At 52.0% G+C, this 17719-nt stretch overlaps 1 protein-coding gene across 1 annotated transcript; it reads right to left on the reverse strand.

Annotated features, from left to right (window-relative positions):
• Positions 1-2325: 2325 nt before the first annotated feature.
• Positions 2326-12825, reverse strand: LOC122378213 (homeobox protein Nkx-2.1-like). Its single transcript, XM_043359028.1, has 4 exons — positions 11978-12825; positions 5471-5613; positions 5060-5155; positions 2326-4203 (listed from the first exon to the last, which is right to left on the reverse strand). Exons 1-4 carry the CDS (start codon positions 12279-12281, stop codon positions 3742-3744), a joined length of 1005 nt encoding a protein of 334 aa, XP_043214963.1. The 5' UTR covers positions 12282-12825; the 3' UTR covers positions 2326-3741.
• Positions 12826-17719: the final 4894 nt, after the last annotated feature.

Consider the following 17719-nt stretch of genomic DNA (forward strand, 5'->3'; position numbering starts at 1 on the left):
TCATAAGGCCAAATGATAAATTAATGCGATTGAAATGTTAACAAAATACTTCCTTTGCCATCCAGTTGCTGAGAAAAGTACATATAAATGCATAGAAACTTACTGTTAGCCAGCTACCGAACATTAGGAAGTGGGTAGTCCGAACAACACATGAGGTAAAACGCCCCATGGGGCGTTTTGCCCCGCGACCTACTGGGGCGTTTTACCCCATCACGTAGTTCGGTCAGAGAACTACGCCTTGCACTCCAGCAAGGCATAATTTAACACGAACCAACCCGGCATTATACTCGTAAGCGTTAGATAAAGTTGTTCAAAATACATAAAAGTCGTTAACCTGATGTGGACCATAAAAGAACGCTATGATGCATAAGCTGGCAACAAAACATAAAAATCACTCAAAAAACACATTTTTGGCTATATCTCCCTAAAGAGTCATCACAATTTCTTTCCAGTCTGCTCAAATAATGATCATATAGTGCACGTTTTATAGAAGAGATTATGTTTCTCCAGAACCTTGCCAGTTCCGAGAAACATCGGTGAGGCGTTTTACCTCGGCGGGGCGACTTGCCCCGGTCTACCCTACGCCATGTGATATACCTCCCCGTGCCCCTCCGAAGGCGTCCCGGCCGGTCACTCGCTACACCCGCACGGCTCAGTCACCCCCGCTGTGACCCGGTTCACCTCCCCGTGTACCCAGTGTCCACCCGTGTGGGCTCAGATGACACCGAGCGCCGCCCCACTCTCAAACAGGCTCGGCTCGGACGCTGGTCAAACATCTCGGCGCCGAGCAGCTCTGCCGGACGGCGGACGGAGGCGCGTGGCTCAGCGGGGCACGTGGACTGACGGGGCGGGTTTAAAGAGAGGTGTGGCACGTGGCCTGCTTGAAAATCATCGGTGGGCTTGCGGTAAGAAGTTATAAATGTAATGGTTTGCGGTATTTCAAGACGAACCTACTTATGCCTTACGGATAAAGAGTCATTCAATGTCATACCTATTTTGCATTTCGTTTCAACAATTTGCTCGCTGGTTCAGACGCATTTTCATTTTCTATCAATTGTTTACATGGTTTGTTTCAGTTTTCACGGAACCAAAGTAAGAGTTAGCAGGCAGGTGGTTACACATGGGTTCTGTCATCGGCTCTTCCGTCCTTCTGTTACGACCTGCAATCTGCCGTTTGCTTAACACTAGGTACTCCTCCATGCACTTCAGTCATCAACTCCTCTCCCATTCTAAATCGATAGGATACGTTCTATCTCGGCCCATCCAACAGTAGCCATCAGTCCACTTCACGCCGTCCGATAAATAGTGATAGACCCTCGCCGCAGCGCTGCAGTCTCTGAGTGGCCATCTGCCTGCAATGGTATACTGTCCCGCCGTACACGGAGACTGCAACGCGCCGTCGGCGGAAAGCTGACTGCGGCCGGAGCGTCGCCAGTCATTCGATATTATTATCCGCGCGGCTCGCGCGCCGCCCGGTAATGGTGGGGTGAAATTGCAGATCACCGGCGGCCGTCCGTGCCGCCGCAGCTCGGGATGCTGGCACTGAGCTGCAGCCACAGATTGCCCGGTGTTAGCGCGTCCGCCGCCCGTCCGCCGGGTCCCGGCCGTCCCCGGCGGCTCTGCAGGTGTGGTCGGACTGTTTGTCGAGGCGGCGCCGGGCGCTGATTAGGTGTCGGCCGCCACCACCGGCCACAATTGCTGCCTATCGGTGTCGGCTACCTGGGCCGGCCGGCGCTCTCTGCGCCTCTCAGGACGCGCCCGGCGCAGAGGCGGTCTCCTTCCGCTCATCAGCGGCGCCTAACGAGCGGCCGGGCCGAGCGAGCCGCCGAGCGCCGGGAACCGGGAACCGAGCGTCGAGCAGCGAACAGCAGCGCCGAACGACAGCGGGCTGCCGGTGACGGCCAACGAGCGATGGGTTGGTGGACGGGTCGGGACAAGGGGCGCAGGGTTACAGCCCCGGCAGTAGCGCCGCCAAGGGGGCAGAGTTATAGCGGTGGCTTGTGCTAAATGGGGTGGGTGGAATTAATGGGGGTGGCGGCTGGAAGACGCGTAGTTAGAGCGGCTGTTTCGGCTGTGATTGATATGTTCTTTTGTGATTGAGATGTGAATAGCTTGTTATCGCATAACTAATCAATTTGAATGAAATTGAGTTAAATTCATAAATGTACCTATACGAACGTGTCGGGGCCATTGTCATTTAACTGATTAGCACTATCGAACCAGAGTCTTCTTTACCTAATAAGAGCGATTTTTGAGGCTATGAAATTCAAATTATTTTGTTCCTCCAATTGCATAGCATCAATAAATTCAATCAGACAAACATTGTACAATTGTCCTTGTATATTTCTAGATCGCACACCTAATTCATGACACAGAACATGAGGATTGTGATTGAGTGAAGAGAGCAAATCATAGACGACATAGCGGCGACCCAGACGAGCGAACGTAACACAGTGTAACTCAAACATCTCCCATTGACTAAGCTACCATCTGGCCGTGAATTCCACAATCGAGGTACGCACATCTCGCCGATTCGGAGCATCGCGGGCACTATTTAACGACCTGGCCCGGCGGGTTGCCTCGGGGAGGGCCGGGCGGCGCTCAGTGTATCTGCGGCGGAGCTGAAAGTCGATCACGGCGGCACAAAGCGGCGCGGCAGAGCACAGGTTCATCGGCGCTTAAAGTCGGACATTCCAGCGATTGACAGCGCAGCGGGGGTCAGCCGCCCGCCGCCGGCCGCTTCTCACGGTCCCCAGTCGCCCACGAGGCGGTACAGACAATAAATAACACAACGGAAGCGTGCAGCCATAAATAACACGTGCACCGCGTAATTAGCCGACGCCGACATACCTTCACACTCAATCGACGACGTACAACGGTGTCGACGCAGCGCCGCCGGCGTCGGAGGCGACGCTCTCAGGGGCGGCTCGACGGCGGGCATTGACAGTCAATTTAGCGCGCGCCCCAGCCGCCGCGGGCACCTTTTGAGCGGCGGCGGGACACCTCGCACTGAGGCAGCTCCATGCAGATGTCAGGCCGATTGTCTTGCGTGGTCGAGCGGGGATGGGGGCGCAGAAGGGCGCGAGCAGAGGGAGGGATGGGGGGACACCGACCCCTTCACACTCAGGTCAGCAGCCGGGGACATCACATACTGCGCGCGATTCGCCCTCACACTCGTCCTATCATCCGCGATAACAGAGAGGGGTGTGCGCGTGAAAGCCACCACTGCTCGCAGAGTGGGCTGGCTCGGATCAGCCTGGTGAGCCGCCTCTGTCTGCCGCCACGGCGCGGGCAGAGCCGTCCAGCCGGCCCGGCCGCCGCAGCCCCCAACGCAAACACTCGGTGGCACGGAGCGGGCCGGGCGCCACAATAGGTCGCCGGTGACGGCCGGACCGGCTGGTCGGTCCGTGTATTTGGCTAGCGTCGCGCCCGTGGCAGAACTGCGGCCGGTCGGAACAGGTGGGTGACCCGGCCGACAGCCGGTCGGGCGCAGCTGAGCGGCGACTGGACTGGACTGGACTGCTCGGCAGTCAGGGAGCCGCAGCTGACGGGGATTGGCTGCGGTGGACTGGTTACTGCTGACTGAGCTGTGACAATGAAAGCTCCAACAGTCAGCCAGGGTCTGTCGGCAGCCTTTAAATTACCTATAATTCACTGACCCGCTACCATGCCGTCAGTGGCGTATCGGCGGCGTCAGAAGCTCGCCCCATCCTCCCTCCGAGTCGGACGGCGGCGGACGGGTTACCAGCTGCGCCCCTGCAGCGGCAGGTACGAGGAGCACATCTGGCCGCCGTCGCCGCCGCCCTGACCCATACTCGACATGGTGGGCGTCATGCTCTGTCGGTACTGCTCCATCCCCGAGACCATCCCTCCGGGTGGAGACCCCATGGCGTAGTGCGGCTGCTGCTGAGGGGGCGGCTGTGGCGGCGGAACCAGGGAGCCCAGCCCGGCGTGCGAGGCGCCCGGGGACGGCGCGGCGCACGGCTCGCTGCCGAGGGTGACCGGAGGAGCGGCCGTGGTGGTGGTGACCGGCTCGACGCCCGCGCTGCTGCTGCTGCTGCCGCTGCCGCTGCTGCACGGTTTGCCGTCCTTCACCAGAACAGGCACAGCCACCCGGCGCGGCGAGCCGGCCTGCTCGCTCATCGCCTTCTCCTTGGCCTGCCGTTTGAACTTGTAGCGGTGGTTCTGGAACCAGATTTTCACCTGAAACGAGAGCGGCGCCCGCCTCAGACCAGTGGCCGCTGCCGCCGCGCGCCTCGGCTCGGCGTCAATACAGCAGGCCCAGCATTGTCGCCCCCGGTAGATTAGACGGGCGATTACGTTTTCCAGGCAAACAGAGCGCGCTGCGAGGGGGTTTTCGTCGGATTAGAGCCATTAGCGGCCAGTGAAGCGAGCCTGAGCCCTCTGTGTCCGACAGTTGTCTACCAAAAACGATATTATATGGAGCCGTATTTACCGAGCGGGCCCGTAAAATCGCGACGGAGGACGGCACGGGGCGGCGGAGGAGGCGCGGGCCGGCCGCACCGCCCCGGCCTTTGTCGCGGCCTGGGCTCGATTTAATGCGCGCTCTGTGGGAACCGGAGGTGGCATTCCGCGGAACAAACGGACAGCAATGCGCGCCCTGTGTTCTGACGGTGCGCCGATTGTGCCGCACTTCATAAGACGGTAGTGGAGCATGGTCAGAAGAGCGCAGTCTCAAGGATGGTCATATTTGAAGTGACAATGTGAGCCAGTGGTCGCAGTGACCTAGTAATTGGGATGAATTACGAGGAATGCCATTGGTATTCGCTCCTTGTCTTTGGAATGGCGCGGTTTAGTATGCACTGATCTGATCTAATGAATTTCAGGTGCGCTGCTTTTGAGTGAAAAATCGAGGATAAGAATGCAGAATATCTCAGGACAGTTTATGAATACGGACAAGTGGAAGAAAAAAAAAAGAGACGAACGGTTTAGCCGTAGCCCGTAATACCCCCACTAATTCCAATATTCCACAATTGAATTCCTCAACGATTTGAACAGCTGACAATGCTAACTAAAAGACGCCCGGTATCACACTGACCTGGGTCGGGGTGAGGTGGATTAGGCTGGCCAGATGTTCCCGCTCCGGCGCGGACAGGTACTTCTGCTGCTTAAAACGCCGCTCCAGCTCGTACACCTGTGAAACCGCACACGACGAATGATAAAAAACACACATTTACTGAAACACAGAGCAAAACAATGATGACTTAGGTATAAAATAATAACGATGCGGTTAAATTTCGCAATTAGGCTGAAGGTTCTTGCCAACATACAACAGATGAAACTGAATTAAGGGAAACTTGAGACGAATGCTAACTTAAACGAATGCGTACAGGACACAGGTCCACCTGCTCGAATTATTCATCTCATGAACTCATATTTCAATAACCACATCATATCAAAGGCCATTGATAGCCGAATCAAGAACCAAATCGTTCAGCAGGGAGCCTACCTGCGCCTGTGTGAAGAGGACGCGCCGCTTCCGCCGCTGGCTGAGCGGGAACTGCATGGGCTTGGTGTCGGTGCAGGCGCCGAAGGACGCCATGTTGGACATGTTGACGTTCATGCCGGTCGAGCCCGTCATGAGCCGAGAGACTGCGGAGGGAGACAACAGGGTCAGAGAAGTCAACAAAGTTACGCAGGCAGATACTGTGGGATTTCGGAACATTACATTTTCCCAGTTTTAGTTGCTCCAGCCCCATGGATATATCGGTATCAGCTAATAACTAGCCCTGCCAAAAGCTCAATCAATCTTTGTATGTTTGACAGAGCAATTTTAGATATTTGTTATTCATCGTGAGACTGAGATTACTTTTATTAAACTACGATACTTTTTACAGAATTGCAATAAAAATCTAGATCTTATTGCAATAATGCCTACACATAATGCTGCATTTAATTTATGAATTTATCAATGCCCATGGGCGTCTGTTATTGCATGGTTCATGCCGGGACAGCAGCCCCACACGGTCCAGATCGGATCCCACCGTCCCGCCTGCACTGTCGCGTCGTGCCCTGAACCGTCGAGGGACCGGAGCGCTGGCAGCGAAAACACGCCGTACCGGCCGCCGCGTCACTCTGTAGCGACGGCCGCTGTTTTGCTTGAGAGCGGCTCTGTTTGGACAAGTGATTTGCCGGAATTAAGAGCTTCACAGGATTTATGACTGGATATGGCAGCGCCGCTGCGATGATGACGTCACAGAGACGCTGCGCCCCAGGGTAAACAGGGGACGTTGTGTCACACCGGCAGCGAGCACACTGCACGGGAGGGACGTGCAGACGCGTGGACATCGCCCATGTTAGCCGTCATTGAAATGAGTGGGATAAAGCTGGACTGATCCAAGCTTTCAACCTGCCGTAAATATAAAATATTTTATTTCTTTGATAGTTACCACTTACCAGTCAGCTGAAGGTAAGTAAGCATAGCTAAAAGCCTTTTCCCGTGAACTTTCTTTGAAGAAAGCTGCTACAAAGTACAGCTCATAGCATAATCAACAAAACGATAAGTGTAACTGACCGATCAGCTCCCCATTCACGGTCAGCCATCTTTCACCAACACCCCCGGCTTCGCTCTGCATTCCACCATCAAACTACGCCGTCCTCTACACTCGCTCCTCTCAGTTATCGTCACACCATTCGTGACCTCCCTCCGCATACCGCTCTTATTCTCTGACACGGACACGAGGTCGGCTGGCCGCCACCGACACCGTCCGCAGAACCCCCGAGAGGCGACAGCGGCGGCGGCGGCGGTGGCGGCAGCGGCGGCGGCAGCGGTGGCGGCGGCTCATCACACCGCTAACGAGACGCGATCGTGACCACAGCGGACGGCGCTCAAAGACGAGCCAGCCGAGCGAGAACGGATCGTGCCTCGGTGCCTCAGTGCCTCAATCGAGCCTGGTGGCAGTGTTTGAGATAGAACGAGCGGCACAGACAAGACGCCTCGGTTGCGGCGGCGGTGGTGTTGGCATAGGTGGATGGTTCAATTCGAGCTGCGATGCTGCGGAGGACACGCCGGGCGGCGACGGAGAGGTTGATGAATGGACTGCACAGTATCAGCGAACTGTGGCACGCCGATCGTGGGGAAGGGAGCAGCGGAGAGGGGTGGGTGAGGTGAGAGAGGGGTGCAATGCGGCGCGTGACACCCGCTCGACTTGCAGGAATGCGCAGAATGCGGGTCACTGGGCAGGACGCTCCTCTCTCAATGCTGTGGCCATTCAGACGCACGACAGCGCGCTCTTCACTGAGGCCGATTGGGAAATATTGAACGGTCACTGCCGGCGGCCGGCGTCATCCTCGTTTCATATGCAGGGATCGAACGGAGGCTTTATGTCGTGTCCAGGCCCGTGATGGCGAATATACGGCGGGCTGCTTACTGGGCGTGGCAGGAGAGGTGGAGGTGATATCGCCACTGCTGATCTAGTGCTGGTCGGTCGATTATTGTTAGAGTTATTTCACAGTGTTACTCTGCTAATCAATCGATTCAAAGTACGAGATAACAAGGGGATCTATGTAAAATAAGCCGAATGAATCACCTGTAGCTGAAAGTTAAGTAATATTTCACCCTTACGTCGTTCGAATATCCACCAAATACAAAAGTGGGGGAAAGTGGGGTAAGACGGGCACCTTAACTTTGGAGCCATTTTTCGGCCGGTTAGAAACATCATAGAAACGGGAAACTGACTGAAAACCTTTTTTAGACATTTTACTTCCATTTGCCAGAAGATGAGACTTAGATCTGATTCAACAAATAAACTGCAGCTATTTTTGCAAAACCTTGCAAAAACCCGTCTTACCCCACCCCATGGGGTAAGACGGTCACATGGGTAGGGCAAGACGGCCAGCTTCTTTCACCGATCAGCACAGCTCGCAACAAATGCCCGAGATTACCCGCATTGATACAGTCGCTCGTTGGTCTCAAGTGCTTCGGAAATGGCAGTATAAGACATTCGTAAGACATGTCAAGGCGAATGCTCGTATATAGGCCCTAGTTCAGAAGCCATGTAGAACCGTTTTCACATTCATTATTCGAAAATAAACTGTGCCGAAGGAATATTGCTAGCATGTCTTTGAATATCGGAATCGAACATATTCTTGTTAGAAATGCTTCTTTTTTTCCTACAGCAACAAAAATATTTTCACCATTACAGACCCATTGGATTCATAGTTGCCCGTCTTACCCCAAACTCAATGTCAGAAGTTCAGCACGATTTTTCTCTGTGGACAATTTGATGCAGACAAAGCAAATCCGCGGTAAATGATCACTAGTGGCATATGAGTGTACCACAAGTGGTTGCGAGTTTTTAACTCTATAGTGCTACACACAAAAGCTTGCACAATACATTATGGATGTTTTCAATGAAATGAGTGTTTTAAAGAAATAAAAATAAAAGATTATCGACTGAACACAAATTCACCAGACTTCAATGGTGGTGTGTAGTGGGAAAGGCAATTCTGGTCCTAATTTTTCTCGTTCGTAGCGCTATTGGTTTGGTCTGCAGAAGGGGTGCCCGTCTTACCTACCCTGACCGTCTTATCCCACTTTCCCTGCCTTAGTAATAGCCGGGTCTAGACATCTGATATTCCTCCAGAATCCACCCCGTCCGTCTAGTCTAACGTTCCCCGTCCCCGCCGTATCACCCGAGTGAACTACTCATCCTGTCCCGTCTTTGCCGAGCTATCAGCCTAACAAAAGAAAGCCATTCGTCGGCGACGTCATCATTGCCGGCCGAGTCGTCTCCCAATATTGCTCCACGCGCGCCTCTTATTTGCTCTGTCCAAACACGGGACCGTATACCCCGTCCGTCCCGGCCCGCCCTCCGCCCCTCCCTTCCTCCCTCCGTAACTCAGCCCGTACGGTCAGCCAGGTCGGGACGGGGTGGGGAAGCAGAGCGCTCGCCCAGTTTTCTTAGCGCCCGCGGCCATCGACCGACTGACGATTACCGAAACGTTCCCCGTCCGCGAAGGTACTCGACGCTAACGACGTAAATAGACATGGCCGCCGCCGCCGCCGCCGTCACCGCAGACCGATCGACTGCCGACCGTACAGGCTGGGAAGGAGCGACGGATAGCTGACTGCTGTTCAGTGTCAGGGAAATGATGGATGGGTAGTGGGTACGATCCGTGGACTGTTCGTATAGAATTAGATACTTGATGTGGTTACCTATAGATCACAACCAGTTAGCACGAGACACCTGATGGGCACTTAGGTAGGTATTAAAAATGACTGGAAATGACGGCCGACCGAAAGTCATGCATGGTGCGAAGAGGAGCACAAGTTTTTCTCCGGACATTTTTGTCCAATATCAATTGCCTATCCGCACTTTATTGAAATTGTCATATCAACATCACATAAGGGTCCGGTTTAAGTTTTGTCATGTGCCTTAATATTCACAGATCGCCAATTTCAGTTGTCATTAATCTCAATTGACACCAACAAAAATAATTTGAAACATTCTAGCTCAATCTCTTGTATGAACGGAGCAACAAAAAGAAAAGAAAAAAAACTTTGTGGAGATAAAGAGTATTGTTAAAGAGTATTGTAATTGTTGCAATATCTCGGTAACTACTTGGCCGATTGCGCTGAAAGTTGGCATGTAGGTAGGCACCCACTAGGCACTGCACATCCATGTGCCAGAGTTGGGGTGCTGCTGCACGTGCGCACGTGCAGGGGTCGTTTCCAGATCTCGAGAACGGCTGGACCGATGGCGCTCAAATTTGGTACACGGTTAGAAACCAGTTAGTAGGGTGCCGTGCACAAGTTAGTTGGGACCCATTCTGCACGTGCGCACGTGCAGGGTGCCGCTTCCAGATCTCGAGAACGGCTGGGCCGATTGTGCTCAAATTTGGCACATCGCTAGAGACCGGTTAGTAGGGTGCCGTGCACAAGTCAGTTGGAGGTACCCCCTCGAAATTTCGCACGTGCAAGGCTCACCCTCTCGCTCGCTCCGTTAGTCGCCCCTGGTTGTTACGGAGCGAGCGAAGCGAGCGTAGTCTTTCCTTAGATTAACGGAAATTTCTGAGTATGAGCGGCCGGCCGGCCGACCAGCCGGCCGTGCGGACGCTTTTGCGAGGCTTATATCTCAGCAACCACTTGACCGATTTACACGCGGTAATTTTTGTAGGGTAGCTTCATTCCTTCTACCAAGTATTGGACTATTCCTGATGCATGTGGGTGACCCCTTATGCACGTGCCACGTGCAAAACGAAGAGGTGTCAGTTTTGTAATTGTTGCAATATCTCGATAATTACTTGGCCGATTGCGCTGAAAGTTGGCATGTAGGTAGGCACCCACTAGGCACTGCATATCCATATGCCAGAGTTGGGGTGCTGCTGCACGTGCGCACGTGCAGGGGTCGTTTCCAGATCTCGAGAACGGCTGGACCGATGGCGCTCAAATTTGATACACAGTTAGGGACCGGTTAGAAGGGTGCCGTGCACAAGTCAGTTGGGACCCATTTTGCACGTGCGCACGTGCAGGGTGCCGCTTCCAGATCTCGAGAACGGCTGGGCCGATTGTGCCCAAATTTGGCACATCGCTAGAGACCGGTCAGTAGGGTGCCGTGCACAAGTCAGTTGGAGGTACCCCCACGAAACTTCGCACGTGCAAGGCCCACCCTCTCGCTCGCTCCGTTAGTCGCCCCAAAAGGCGTTATACTGGTAGGTAAGGTAAATCTGGGACTTAGGGGAGCGAACATCTTATGAATGAATAAATGGACTTCGCCGGCTTATGCTCTTATAAAACACCGCTGTGGATAGAACAAGATTAAGGGCAAAACAAGGGTAGTTCCACACGCAGCAAAAGCATTAGGTATCGTTTCCTTGCTTCACATTTTGGCTACAGTGAGAGGATCATCCCATAGATTGCAATAATGTATAACGTTATGCTAGCGCCCTACACTTAACCTTTTGAGTACACTGACGGCTCTAAGGGAAGGGGTCGGGAGGGCAAATGGGGCATTTGCCCTCTCCGTAGTGTCCGAAAGGACAAAATGTTCTTTTTCTCCCAGAGAAAGAACTTAGATTGCACAACAACGCATAGGGAAGCCAAATCTAGAAGGTTTGCATGCCTTTAAAACCTTTTGAGGAATATGCGCTATGCCCCCCCCCCCCTCTTCCCACCCAAGCGCTCAAAACTACTTCTCTGGATCCCTAACGTTAAGGTAATTCACGTTTATTTTAAAGCCGCATTAAACTTTGCCACATTTACTGTACTCAGTCCACAAGCTTGGACACTTTGCCGTTGCGTTAAGCATCACTCTGGGAGGTCTCCAATGGAAAATAAATTTCATGACTTATTTTGGAGTTTATCGGAAGTCCGCTTATTGGCATTATGCAACAAGCCGAACTCTGCCACATGCATAGGACTATTTACCAACTGTGGCGCTAATTACATCTTGCAGATATAATAACGTCTTATAACATCTGATAACGGCTGCCTTTTATAGCCAGGTTTTGCGGCATGCAGCATGCACAGTTATGAAAACTGCGTGCTCAAGAACTGAGCAGCATTCTCGCTATTTATTTCTAAACCTCATTTGACATAGAATTCCCAGCTGGATGTGGTCTGTTCCGGCCCCTTGTTAGCGCTCTGTATGTGCCATGCAACATCACAGACCTCAAACCTTACAGCAGTGACGCATCTGGCACATTCCTGGCTTCTCATCAGTGTAAGGCTCCTGATATTACGGTTAGTGCCTATCGTCCAATCACGGTTAGCGCCTAGGGGCCACCCAGCTCTCGCTAAACCAACCATGGACCAGACCCTTCGCCCATGCAGGCCGGCTGCACTTACCTACCTGTCTCGCCTTTACCTATGCCTGACCTTGCGCACACTATCGTGACCCACCTGTGTTCTACCCACGGGCGCCTGACATGCCTAAGTGTATCACATTGGTGTCTGGTCCATCGCTCAAATCCATCAGAGCTTGACCCGCCCTTCCCTGACCGTCTTTGTACTCACTGGCGAAGCGCGGGTCGGTGGGCGTGCTGTACCATCCCGCCGAGGTGTTTCGCACGTCCGTATAGTGGCCAAAGTCGCCGGCGTTGCAGTACTGGGTCTGGAACGCCGCCGCCGGTGCCGACAGCTGCGGCACGTGCATGTGCGCGTACGGGTTGGTCATGTTCTGCTGAGTGCCGCGGTAGACGGGCGATCCGGCCAGGGGCACCAGGCCCGGCTCCAGGGCGGCTGACTTGCGGTACACCTCGTCGTACGGGTACAGGATGTCCGAAACGGAGAACGGCGTCGGCTTGGGACTCAGGGTCATGTCATTGGGGTCGGCCGGGTCCGCGTCGCCGGGCTCGCCGGGCTCGCCGGCCGCGCCCAGCAGCGGGAAGCTGAGAGGATCCACTCTGGGCCACCGGGAGCGGTTCTTGAGACAAGCTGGAGGCCACTCGCTGCTCCTTGCAGACGCGTCACACCGCACGACGATTTTTTCCGCGGCTTCAGGTCCTCCACGGTACAAGAAAAACACACCGAGAGCTCGAAGTGCTCTTCACTGGCTCCTCTCTCGAGAACAATCCAAATCTATCACAATTTTTCGGTAATTTGGATGGTCGTTCACTGGCTCTCCGACGACGATTAGGGGCGGGCGCTCGCCGGCGGCCGCCAATCAGCACACGCCGCCCGCAGCCCCTCGCGGCGATTGGTCGAGCGTCATTGATTACGTCGCCGACTCCGCCCCGCACTGGGGGAGGGGCCTGTGGCCGGCTGCCCTTTGTGCGCGCTGAATCGCGCCCGTCCTATTCATTGAGTTTCTTGCGAGTTCCTCTGCAAATGCTGATTACGCGCACAATGGCCGGAATTAATGACGCGACGATTGACGGCGGCGCGGCGGCACGGCGGCGGCGGATGGCTGCCCGATTCGAAATGAGCCTCTCCAGCGGGCGCCCCTCGACCGATGCGCACCCCGTCACGAATCAATCGGTCTGTTGCGGACAGCGTCACGCCCATGCACAGCTCAGCCCCCGCGGCACCGGTCTGCGGGCACTGCGTCACCGTCGAACCTGCGGGCGTCCCGCCACCACCGCCGCCACCGCCCCTCCCCCTCCGACGGCAACGTCGGCACCGACATCGGCGGCGTCGGAGCGCGCGAGGGCCTGCGCGGAGGGTCCTCCAGTTTGGAGGGCGACCGGACTGGATGGCCCTCCAGCTTCAGAGCGCCCTCCTCCGCAGTCAACGAGACTCAGGGGCCATCCAGGCCCGGCGGGCGCCGATTCTGAATGATGCTCTTGGCGGCGGCGGCGGCGGCCGGCTGCATGCTGCCGATGCGGGGCTCAGTTGGGCGCCGGAGCTGCTGTCGCCGCCGTCCCGCTCGCCGTCTCCCCCGGGCGCTGCTGACCCCCTGCCGACCCCCGTGGACTCCCGCTGGGTCACCCCGGCGGGGTGAGGCGTGTGTAGTAGAGTAAGGGGTAAAAACGGCCACCCCGGCCTGCCGGCCGGCCAGCGTGCAGCGGGGCCCAATATGGGTCCAGTGAGGAGTGAAGGCCCCGTTTGGGCCCCAGGTCATGGCGGCAGCCCTACGGGGGTGACAGCCGAGCCTGAGGGTTCCCCGGTGTGCGGAAGGGGGTCGACTGATCTGTGGTTACAGTTGGTAGTGAGAGTATGGGGTGCGTGCGTGACAATGGTGTCAGAAGATCAGGACCGCATGACGGGGAGCAGCAGCAGCGGCAGCAGCTGTAACAACATCACTGGCGGCAGCAGGAGCGGCGGCTGGGACATAGGCAGCGGTGGCGGCAGCGATGGCGGCGGCGGCGGCCGGGACGGGAACTCCAGCAGCGGTCAACCGTCCACCGGTCAACGGCCATGCAGCTCCAGCTCAGGACTGGAGCGGCAACTCGAGTAGAAAAAGTTACTCACACTGCAATTGTTGCCTGTTCTGCTCCTCTGTTCATGGATAGCAGAGAGAAGCTGTGGTAAGCCCTGAACAGAAAACGTCCGTGAGATAAATACTGGCTGGGTGGAGATGCGGTTATTAGTTTTGTTAGGTAGCTAGGCCGTTACCGGTTACGCTGTTAAGTGTTAGGCTTTTTGGTAAAAGCGTTTACCTTTTGGCTATGAAATCAAGTTTAAGAAGCACCGAAATAAATAAATTGGATTATGAAAGTAGGGAATATCTTTCTGTTACCCTGATTTGCATATTACCAACATGTCTCATTTAATTCCCCGCTTTCGTTAGGACTTGATTTAATGTGTAACTCCATTGTATTTTTAAGCACTACGATGCGTCCAAGTTTGAAATTGTTTACACTGCGCTAAATTGCGTTCAAAAACAATTTCAAACGCTAAAATGCTTCCCAAACCAATGGTTAAAAGCCTTGACAATAATAACAGCTTTCCGCCTCAAACACGCTAGTTAAAGCATTAGCAACCAAAATGGTCCGCCCACTCACCCAGAAAATAACACAACAAGCGAGGCGTTTTACTCCTCGGAGCCGGCTTTTGCGGCGTCTCGGCGGGGCGCACTATTAGGACCAGGCGTTCCGGCGATACGGTAAAACCGGCCGCGCTCGCCGATCGCATCGGTACGCCGCGCTCCTGCCGTGTCGGGGACAAATTCTGTCGATAAAATGCTGAGGTGTGGTGAGCCAGACAGCAGCACGGTGCTTAGAATACTTCACATCATCTTTGTCATAATTTTGGAGATGTGTTAAGTTTTGATGGCGATCATTTTAAAGTAAGCATCTTTTAGGACGTCTAAAATGCAAGTTCCGATGCCGAGTGCATTCAATGATCTGTCAAATTGCCGAGCCGTTGTCGTTGATTTTGATACAGTTTGATCTCCAGCAGACATAGGTATTGAACTGAACCCAATCAGAATGTTGCAGATTTGATTTTCGTTACTCACATCCGGATATTCTGGATATTTGGATATCTAGGTATAAGTCGCTGTCTAAGGTCTGTGTATAAGTCTGCGTTTAACGTTTGGCTTTATTGCTCTCCTGACTCCCGCCCTAAAAACGTGAAACGTTTAAAATCTGAAAGCTCGTAGTTGGTATACCTATCTCATCTGGCTCTTAATTGGTTTTTTATGCTTACAAAAAACCCACAATCTATAATCCTTGCGCAACTGGGTGCGCTCGGGCCACTCAGCATCATGTCGACCATCTGATAATGGTGTCGGACCGCTCAAAGGTCATATCACCCTAGAATTTCATGTCATTTTTGTGCTAACGTCTGCAAAGTTTCCGATTTATCTCCTGCGTTTTGCTGTTTATGGAAACAGCGCAAAAGCTAAAAGCGGAGAAGTTGAATTTCCAAGACTCATTTAACATATAATGGGTTAAATTATCCATGAAATCTGGTAAAGATTGAGCAATGCAGTTAATTTCAGGTTCATAAATACCTAGCTACGATCGATATAATTCTCTCTCGCGCAATGTCCAAAGTCCTTACCCATGATAGAATCACCTAGCACTACATGGTCGGTCCGTTCAATGCTGACCTTGTTCAATGCTATCCTGCGCCTATTTCTACACCACCAACAGTTCTTGCTTTAGTTTCCTATCCAAATGACGGGAACGATCTCAGATCTGGATTCACATCCGTGGAGGGAAATACTGAGTAAAATAGCTTCCTCTCGCAATGAATCTCTTGCGCTATTCCCTTAAAACTTCCCCACCAGCAGTAAGCAAAAGCACCTATAGGTACGGGAAAACCGGCCGCCCCTGAGTGCTGTGAGCGGCGGTGGGGTCTCGAACGACCAGCCGACGCCGACACCACTAAAGCGCAGATGAACGCATTTAATTCATTTACCAATGTCGATTAGTGGGTACCCATCAGTTTGTTTAGGGTGTATTGCATATATGTATTTCCCTTGGAGCGTCCAAAGACATTGCTGATCTCTGTCCGTCACTTAAGTACTTATTTCGGGTGAACTTCAAATTATCATGTGTGGAGTTCGCAGTTCATACTTCAGCACCTCACATTTCATAGGTCACCAGTTTGCATTTCATAGCTCACGGCTCACCAGTTCAAAAATGTAAAAACAAGTGTTAAATTTGTGCAAAACCAGTCCTTTTTGCCGTTTTAACCATCGAACTTATGGATGGTTGGATCGATTTATCAACTAGTCTTTTTATGTTTGTTTTGCGCATAACTCGGAAACCAATGCATAGAGCTACAGTGCCCCGGAAAGGCGCATTTGATAGCCCTATTGACGCTCTTTCTGATTATTTCTCTTCGATTTTACCTGAGGTCAATGTTTTTGCCTCCAGGGGGCACACACTGCAAATTAGACGATTTCTGCGGAAATGGTTTTTCTGCAATAACTTTTTACTCAAACCTTGCACGAGCTAACTTTTACCGGCATCGTGTTTCTCTCGCCAAGACGTGTCGAATGAACTATAGGCACTTGGACCTTGAAAGGTCTTTTGATCTCATTTTGATTTGATTTGATTTGATCTCAGGTCAAGGTCATGACCTACAGACATGTGCTTGGATCCGGAAAAATGGATCTGAGATCCGATCCCATGGATCCCGATCCGAGATCCATTCAGATCATAGATCCAGCCCCTCAATTTTGTCGAGAGATCTACTGGGATCATAGATCTGACCCTTCAATTTTGTCGCTAGATCCACTCGGATCATAGATCTGACTCCCCAATTTTGTCGTGAGATCCATTGGGATCATAGCTCATAGGTGCTCAAAATGTTAACAACTTTCTTTCATAAGAAGTTATGAATACCTACCAAAGTATGGTTAGAAACAAACAATCTTATACAAAGGCCATATTAGCAAAGGCATCCAGTTACATTATACAGAATACAAAATAAAGGAGGCTCATGACGGTCACAACTTGAGAGAATTGAGTGACATGAAGATTGTTCACAGTTCACATACCAACAGAAAAGTTTGCATTAACAATTAACATAGAGGTAAGTCAAAGTAATGACTAATGAACAATACATATAGGTACCTACCACATCACAATTCATATTAGAATCTACATAATGATATTGATAAGACAATCTTGCATTAGACAACCATGAGGCTTTCCAGTTTCCAGCTACCACAATTGATTGATTAACAATAAAAGATGATACTGACACATGTGGCTTGGTTAGGTAAAGGTATTTCAATCTATTGAAAGAAATATTTGATAAAATAAACCGAGATATAAACAAAAGTATAAAAATATTCAACAGCCTGCGGAAGCGATGGGAAGCGAAATATCAATTATCAATTGTAATGGCCTTGGATATTTACCGTAAAATGATTATTCAGTATCTAAATAGAACTCGTGACGTCATTTCAAATAACAAATGAGCTAGGCGTTCTACCTTCGAGTATAGTGAAAATAAATAAAAAATCAAACTGGAAATTCAAAAGTCTGGAGTTTTTTTTAAAAGAATGCTCATTTTTTCTGCCTCACATAATTTTACGATACGATTGCTTGTGAATATCATCTTTGTAGCGTTGAATTTAATGACGTAAACGTAAGCTGAAACGGTTTTACATGGCCCTGAGCGGTGTGCGCCTTGCATCTTTATTTTATTCACTTTTCAAAAGAATAACAATATCTTACGTCATTAGTTTAAAGGGCCTATTACGGGGAATCTTTGGGAATCATTGCGGTTTTGGTCAAATTAAGATTTTTCATTGGTCAAACGATAATGACGTAATAAAACCATATTACCAAAACATGAGCTGTGAATTTCGTTTGTCTTTTTTTGGGAGGCTCTCTCATAACAAAAGCACAGCAT

The sequence above is a fragment of the Amphibalanus amphitrite genome, unplaced genomic scaffold (genome assembly GCF_019059575.1).
Source record: "Amphibalanus amphitrite isolate SeventyFive unplaced genomic scaffold, NRLGWU_Aamphi_draft 000056F_arrow, whole genome shotgun sequence".
In the NCBI taxonomy this organism is placed as follows: domain Eukaryota; kingdom Metazoa; phylum Arthropoda; class Thecostraca; order Balanomorpha; family Balanidae; genus Amphibalanus; species Amphibalanus amphitrite.